The 7,835-nt window shown below is 61.4% G+C and overlaps 1 protein-coding gene across 3 annotated transcripts; it reads left to right on the forward strand.

Annotated features, from left to right (window-relative positions):
- Positions 1–820: 820 nt before the first annotated feature.
- OSR2 (odd-skipped related transciption factor 2) lies at positions 821–6,923 on the forward strand. 3 transcript variants are annotated; one of them, XM_065628545.1, is made up of 4 exons: positions 821–1,061; positions 4,010–4,736; positions 5,335–5,434; positions 6,132–6,923. In XM_065628545.1, exons 2-4 carry the CDS (start codon positions 4,081–4,083, stop codon positions 6,312–6,314), a joined length of 939 nt encoding a protein of 312 aa, XP_065484617.1. In that variant the 5' UTR covers positions 821–1,061; positions 4,010–4,080; the 3' UTR covers positions 6,315–6,923. The 3 variants fall into 3 exon arrangements, with proteins under 3 accessions (XP_065484617.1, XP_065484619.1, XP_065484618.1); XM_065628547.1 differs by having other exon boundaries at positions 6,214–6,923; XM_065628546.1 differs by having other exon boundaries at positions 821–1,057.
- The last annotated feature ends 912 nt before the right edge of the window (positions 6,924–7,835 follow it).

The raw sequence follows: 7,835 nt of genomic DNA on the forward strand, positions 1-7,835 counted from the left end.
CGCTGTATGCAACCAACCGTATTGCAACTAACGACAGAAATGAATACAGTGCTTTAATCGAGAAATTTGAAGAGGGTCACAGAGGCCCCCATTTAGCAATAAATTCCCTGGTAATAAATCGAAACTGCTCTCGAAACTATCTGTGTGTTCCAGGTAAGGATTGTGTGCTTAGTCACCGCACATGGAGAGGATACCTCCACTTCACTTCTTTTGAATCTGCCTTCGTGTGCCTAAATATCAGTTTAAGGGCAGAGCAGAACCGCTGAAATGTCGGTCCATAGGGCGACCCGACGTGACGGCCACGGAACCATTTGGAAGTGAGCGTTACCTGCACCTACAGGGCCCCTCGGAGACGGAGGCGCCCACAAAACCTCTGCGCTCTGGGTTTGGGGTGGAGGGGGATATTTTAGGTATTTTAGCAAGTCGCGCCGCATGTGTCACACTGGCCAGAGCACGGCGGGCGGCTGAGGCGGGCGGTGCGGCGCCGAGAGCGCGTAAATGCCCGCGGCCGGCAGCGGGGTGGGGAGCGGAGGGTGGTTGTCGGAGGGAAAAGTCACCTTAGGTGACGGGGGGGCGGAGGGGGACGGGGGGCGTCCTGTCCCTTTAAAACCCAGTTGCTACCCAAACACAAGTAAACAGTGGGGCCGGCGTGGCGAGGCGGGCCGGGGCCGGCCCGGGGGCGGTCCCGTCCCGTCGGGGCGGAGCGGCGCGGCCCCGGGCGCGGGGCTGTGCGCGCCGCGGGGTGGGCCGGCGGCGGGCGGGCGGGGACAGCGCTCCACGCCACTCACCGCTGAAATGTGATGGACCGGGCAGGGGGCGGCTCAGACTCGCGACGAGCCTCGCCGGGTTCGAAGGCGGGAGGCTGCGGGCGGGTGGCCGCGGTCTATGCCGGAGCGCCGGGACCGCCAGACCTCCCAGCCGCTGCCCAGCCCTCCGCAACATGCCGGCCACCGCCGGGCCCCGACCCCGCTGAGCGCCCCCGCTGTGGATCTAATGTCTCCGTGAAGGTGCCGCGGCCGCCGCCTCGGCTTTGCCCCGGGAGGAGCAGCCGGCTGCGGTAGGTAAGTGGCTCCCCCGGCCCGCTCTGCTTGCTGCCGTCGGCGGGAGCGGAGCAGCGGGGCCGCTGAGGGCCCCGGGAGGAGCGCGTCCCCTCGGCGGGGAGAGCGGGGCCGCCCGGTTTATTTTCAGTTTGCAGCTCCGCACGGCTGGGATGCGGGTCCCCCACGCACTCTGCGGGCGCGCTGATGCGGGACCAGGCGGCGAGGGTCTCCCGGCGTGCGCGGTCGATGTCCTTCACGCGAAATTCCTCGGCCCGTGCGTGGGCTACGGGGCTGACCCGCGGGTCGCGCTGGAGGAGTCCTCGTTTCGTGGAAATACACCTGGCTGCGCGGGCAGCGGCGACCGCGGGTTCGGGTGAGACTGGAGGAGAGCGGAGGCGCCCCGGGGCCCACCCGCTTCCCGGGAACGACCGCAGCGCCCTCGGGACACGGCCCCGGCCGCAGCCCCGCCGCGGGGGAAGGGCAGCGCCGGCCGGGCCGGCAGCAGGCAGGCAGGTAGAAAGGGGAGTACTGCCGAGGCACCGGGCTTAATTAAATTAAGCGCTCTGAATAGCAAGGAAAAAGGAAGTGCCAAGGTTGAAGTAACATCCGTTTTTGGTTGACTTTCCCCCCCGCACCTTATTATAAGTAGCCTAAAAATAAAGTAGGAAGGCACTTTCTGGTCTTAATCGATAGATTTTAATAAAGTTACCTCCAAGTACAAATAGTAAGGGACGTTCCGTGGTTCAGGCAACAGTGTTGTTTTAAAAGTTTCTGCGTTAAAATCTGGGTTTCGTGTTTGGAATATTTCTTCGGAGCTGGTTCTTTGACACGAAAACGAGTGCCCTGCAAAGACACCACCAAACACAGTTGTAAAGGAAGAGGCTCTGCCCTACAGAAATCCCGTACCTACCGTGGTCGTTGCTCGTAGGCGGTGGCTCCGAAACGCAGCCGCAACGAGTCGGGATGGAGGCAGGAGCCGCGGTAGCAGCGGGCGAAAAGCGGTTTGATTGCCTCTGTGTAGGCTCCTGGAGGAAAGCGAATAGGAACTCATACTACGACATCTTTAAAAATAAGTCTCTATATATAACCACCCCCAAGAAAAAAAGAAAAGGTCGCCATATATAATAGGTCGTATCGATAACACTGTGCCCGGTCTCGATGTAATCACAAACGAGAAAAACTGAGCAGCAGCGGAGGAAATCGGGGAGAGCCACGATTCAAGGAAAACGAAAACGGGGGTGGGTAGCGCTGCAGTTCACACCCGACCTCATTGTCGCATTTTTCCCCGGAGGCCCGATTCAGTGCGGTGCCACTAACGGGGAGGAAAAGCATTTTAGGAAAAATATCGAAAAATCACTTTGCACCCGGAGGCTGCACGGTGCCAGCCGAGCGGCCCAGAGCGTGTGACCACGATGAGGGCTGCGAGGCGGCGGCCCGGCGTGGAGGGGCAGGGACGCCACTCCCGGGGCGCGGGCTCTGCTCTCGGAGTTTCCTTTATTTGTGTTGTGGTTCTGGGGATTTTGGTTTTGGATTGTTTTGAGGGGGAGAGTGTCTTTTGTATTTTGGAAACTACTTATTACCGGTCCCTCCACCCAAATCCCAGGAGGTGCTGGGCCACCCTCGGCCCTACTTCTTTTTTGCAGGCCCGGAGAGCCCCCGGCGCCTGCTTTCGCTCTGCTGGGGAAGAGACGCCAATTTTCTGGGTCGTGGTGGCCGCTTTGGCTGCTGAAAGTAAACCCTCAATAAAAAAAAAAAAAAAGGAGAGGGCAGGGGCTTGCCCCCCGCGCCGATGCCCCCCTGCCCCGCGGGACACGATGCCCTCCGCGGGGGCGCCGAGGGGTCCCCCGGGCGGCAGGAGAAGCGGGCCCGGCGGTTTCGGTTGAGTGGTCTGAGTGAAACCCTCTGACAGTCACACACCGCTCATTAGCTCACGGCCCCGCCGCTCCGGCGGAGCTCCCGGCCGGGGGACGGCGGAAAGGGTACGGGGGGATCGGCCGGACGGCTCTGTCCCGCCGGGGCTGCGCTCGCCCTTCCCGGCTCTGCGGGATGGAGGGAGCCGGCTGCGGGGCAGCCCTCGGCGGGCCGGCTCGGCCTCCGGGCAGACCGTTTTCCTCACCGCCGATGGGATCGCCCGGGCCCGAGCGGGCTCCGGGAGGCGGCTTCGGCCATCTGGAAGGGATCTCAGCGCAAAGTGGATTTATTTAGGACCTGCGTCGCGGGGGGAGGGGGGGCTGAGTAGGAGGTGTGTGTGGGGGGCAGGAGCTCCTTTTCTCTCCTTCGGTTATCTTGATAAATGAGTTGTTGTTGAAGGAAGAAAAATAAGCATCCGAGCTGGGATAAACGCGGGGTTTCCACCGCCTCTCCTTTACACCCGCTTCCCCCCGGCCCTACCTCGGCTCTCCGTGAGCACCGTGCTCCTTCCCGGGGAGGCCCCAGCCAGGAGGAGTCGGGGTCGGGCCCTCAGCGCCCGCAGGGGCCCGGCGGAGGGTGAGAGCGACGCTGGGGGCCAGGTCGGTGCGGGGGGCAGGAGGGAGGCGGCCCCGGGGGTCCCCGCGGTGGCCGCGGCCCGGGCTGGGCGCTGCGGAGGGACGGCAGCGGGAAGCGGAGCGGCCCCGGCTCCGTTCTTGGTGTATTTTTCTACGATTCGTTTAGTTTGAATCCGCGGGTCCTTCGGTTGGCTCGGCGCTAGGCTTCTCGTTTTTATTTTACTTTGGGGTGGGTGTTTCTGGGAGTGATTTTTTTTTTTTTTTTTACGGTGTAGCTTCTCCGGTCGAAGCGTTCGCGCCGGTGTGTCGGTGGCGGCCGCCGGCCCCGGTAGAGAACGGGAACCGGGGCTGCGGCGGGGCGCTGGGGCCCGAGCCGTTCCTGGCCCTCCCTGCCTTCCGTCGCTGTGCTCGTTTCGGCTAAGGGGGACCACGCTGCTCTCAGTGAAATTATCTTTCCCCTCCTTTCTCCTTCTTTCTTCCAAGGATTTTCTTCCCGTCTCGAAAGCCCAGCAGAGGCACCAGCGGCACCGCCGGCCTGCGCCCGCCCCGGGAAGATGGGAAGCAAGGCTTTGCCAGCCCCCATCCCGCTGCACCCGTCCCTCCAGCTCACCAATTACTCCTTCCTCCAGGCTGTGAACACCTTCCCCGCAGCTGTGGACCAGTTGCAAGGTCTGTATGGACTCAGCGCCGTGCAAACCATGCACATGAACCACTGGACATTGGGCTACCCCAATGTGCATGAAATCACCCGCTCCACCATCACGGAGATGGCGGCCGCCCAAGGCTTGGTGGACTCCCGCTTCTCTTTCCCCGCGCTCCCCTTCGCCACGCACCTCTTCCACCCGAAGCAAGGGGCCATCGCCCACGTCCTCCCAGCCTTGCACAAGGACAGGCCCCGCTTTGACTTTGCCAACCTGGCCGTGGCCGCCACGCAGGAGGACCCACCCAAGGTGGGGGAGCTCGCCAAGCTGAGCCCTGGACTGGCCTCACCCCTGTCGGGCATCAGCAAGCTGTCCCCGGACAGGAAGCCCTCCCGCGGCCGCCTGCCTTCCAAGACGAAAAAGGAGTTCATCTGCAAGTTCTGCGGCAGGCACTTCACCAAGTCCTACAACCTCCTCATCCACGAGCGGACCCACACGGACGAGCGGCCTTACACCTGCGACATCTGCCACAAGGCTTTCCGGAGGCAGGACCACCTGCGGGACCACCGGTGAGGGACCACCGCGCCCGGGGCCAGGCCATGTGGAGCCGAGGTTGGGGGAGCAGCTCGGGGGGGTGAGGCTGAGCCGCTCCGGGAGCTGAGCCGGAAAAGCAGCGGAAGAAACCCGCGCTCCGACTCCGTGGCCGCGGAGGGGCCAGGGCAGCTAAAACCTGCGCTCTGCGTGGGACGGGCACCCGCGTTGGGGCGGCTGGGGTGAAGCCCCAGGGCCCTGGGGGTGCGGGGAGGAGGACGGGGCGCAGGTGGGCGCTCCCCGGCTCTCCCCCCTCTCCCCCCTCTACGTCCGCACCCTGCGGCCGGTGCCGCGGAGCGCAGGATCCGCGCTGCCTTCAGGGAGAGCGGGCTCGAGTCCGGCCGGCAGATGCTGTCCCGATCTGTCACCAGAGAGTACAATTACGCCTCGATACGAATTATTTCGAATGTTTTGAACCGATAGAGGAGTTTAGCCATGAACAGAATTATAGGGGGGGGAAATAGCAACGGGGGGGCGGGCGCGCTTGGGAGGAGCCGGGTTTGGGGGAGTGGGGCCCGGGGTCGGGTGGGCCCCGCGCTCCCGGCAGCGCCGCTCACCCCTCGGGTTGCCTTCCAGGTACATCCATTCCAAAGAGAAACCCTTCAAGTGCCAGGAGTGCGGGAAGGGATTCTGCCAGTCCAGGACCCTGGCGGTCCACAAAACCCTACACATGCAGGTGAGCCCGGCGCTCCCCGGCCTCCTCCGCGCGTGTGCCGCCGGCGCGGACCCGGCCCGCGGCGGGGCGGGGGCGGCGGCCGTGCCGGGGGGTTGGGAGCTCCGGTGCGGAGGGAATCGAGGGTCTCCGGCCCTCCGTGGGAGAGGGAAGCGTCCGCGGTTACATCTGCGGCCGACCCGCGTAAAAACGGCGGTCGCGGGCGATGTGCTTAAAGCCGGCGGGGACGCAGTTGGCGGCGGGGAGCGAGCCCCGGGTTTGATTTTGTCCACGCCGCCGCTTCGAGGCGTTTTTCGTTGAGGGCTCCAGGCCTGCGTCGGCGAGGGCAGGCGCAGGGCGGCGGGCGAGCCCAGCGGCGCGGAGCGTGCGAGAGGTGCGGAGCGGCGCGGAGCTGCCTGCACGCCCACCGCCACCGCCGCGGCCGCCGGCGGGCAGCGGGAGCCCCGGAGCGGGAGTCCGGCGCTGCGGCCGCTTTCCGTGCGCCCCAGGAGAGCGAAACGCCACAAGTCGAAAACTATAAAATAACCCTTTTGGGGCAGGACCGGGCGAGGTAGACAGTCTCCCGTCCGCTCGACCACTTTTGCTTTGTATCGAATCCTGATATTTCAACTTGTGCGTTGCGATAACAAAAAGTGCAGTAATACGTTCAACCAGGTAGTTTGTGAAGGATTAATCCTTTGCTTGCTTCAAATCTGAACAGGAATCTCCACACAAATGTCCCACATGTGGAAGAACCTTTAATCAAAGAAGTAATCTGAAAACTCACCTTCTTACCCATACAGACATCAAGCCCTACAACTGTGAGCAGTGCGGCAAAGTGTTCAGGCGAAACTGTGATCTACGGCGGCACAGTCTAACTCACACCCCGCGGCAGGACTTCTAGAGCAGCCAGGGACCCGCACCCGCTCCGGCAGCTCCAACTTGCCCATTTCACTCAAGGACTGTGTTGTAGGAACTCACAGACACGCAAACATACACACACGGAGACACGCAGACTCGGGGCCAAGCTTTCGTACCACACGTCTGCGAAACTCGTTTAGAGAGTGCGGACTGCAGGATCGGGCCCCTCTCCAACCCACACCCAGGCGTAGAGCTCGTCTTGTAGACTCGCGGCTCATTTTAGAGCTCTGTACAGAATGTGGTTTTCTTCGTTTGTTTGTTTCGTATCGTCGTGTCAGATGCACATCGATAACAAATCGGGGAGGCAAAATATCTCTTAAAAGTGTATTTCAAAATAAATCCTTTTCTTTTTTTCCAAATACCTCCTGCCTTGTTGTATTATTCTCTGAACATTTGGGCTTTTTTTTCCTGCTGTGTCAATGCAATGGTAAAGCATATTGAATAAATTTCCTAGCCGGGTAATTGTACTGTCACAACAATTTTGGTGATCGCTTTTGTTTGGCCTGTTTCACTGTCGCTGTTGTGTTATCTATTGTTAAGTAAAATGAAAGTGCCGTATTTGAGAGTTTATAGCTCTATTACTTAATAGTGTGAATGTCTAAATATTAACTTCTGTACTTTTTTTTTCTATTTTCCCGAACGAAATATTTTTTAAAGAAGAGAAAGAAAGAAATACTTGCAAATAAACAGATCTTAGGAAATAATGCACAGAGCCGTTCTTACGCCAAAGCGGCTTATTAGTAACTTATTTGCAATCAGCCCATATATTGTAAAAGTCATCCTTCTCGCAGAGATTGCCGCAGACAGCCTCCTGCCAGTAGACTTTGGACATGGGCAATTCACCCGCGTAGACAGGGACTTTATCCTGCAGAAGACGATTCATTCCCGACAGCTCTGGAAGCAAACAGCGAGGCGCAAATACAGCCCCCCGCCCCGGGGCTCAGCCACGGGACCCGCGGGCCCCTCGCGGGGCGGTGGCGCTGCCCAGCTCGGGCCCAAGAAGGCGCTGGCAGCGGGGACCCCCCCGCCCCGTCTCCCCCCGCTCCATCCGCGCCGCGCCCGCGGGAGCCGCCCGCTGCCGAGCACAGGTCACGTCCGGGAGATCGGACAGAGGGGAGACGAGGAAAGGGGCAGTTCTTCCCCCCAGGAAGACCCTCGCCCCACCGCAGGCACCCCTTTCTCTCTCCTTCCCTCACCGCCTCTATAAACCGCCAGCCGCCCCCCATCGAGGTGACTCTTGGTAGCCCGGTGTGCCCGTGCCATGGGCTGCATGCTCATTGCCTGTGCCCAGTACGCAGGTAGCAGGGTGGTGGCACAGACACCTGTTCTCCCCGCCATTATCACCCTTGGGAGCCTCTCACTAGTGCCTCTGATCCCCGCTGGGAAGGCCTGGTGCCAACACTGAGGCATTTTCCCTGATGTGTTCCAGAGTGGCTTGGATGTGCAATCCCCCTTCTGCCACCCCACAGCTTTTGTCACTCCCGGCACTCTCTCCGCAGTGTCT

The sequence above is a fragment of the Caloenas nicobarica genome, chromosome 2 (assembly GCF_036013445.1).
Source record: "Caloenas nicobarica isolate bCalNic1 chromosome 2, bCalNic1.hap1, whole genome shotgun sequence".
Lineage (NCBI taxonomy): Eukaryota > Metazoa > Chordata > Aves > Columbiformes > Columbidae > Caloenas > Caloenas nicobarica.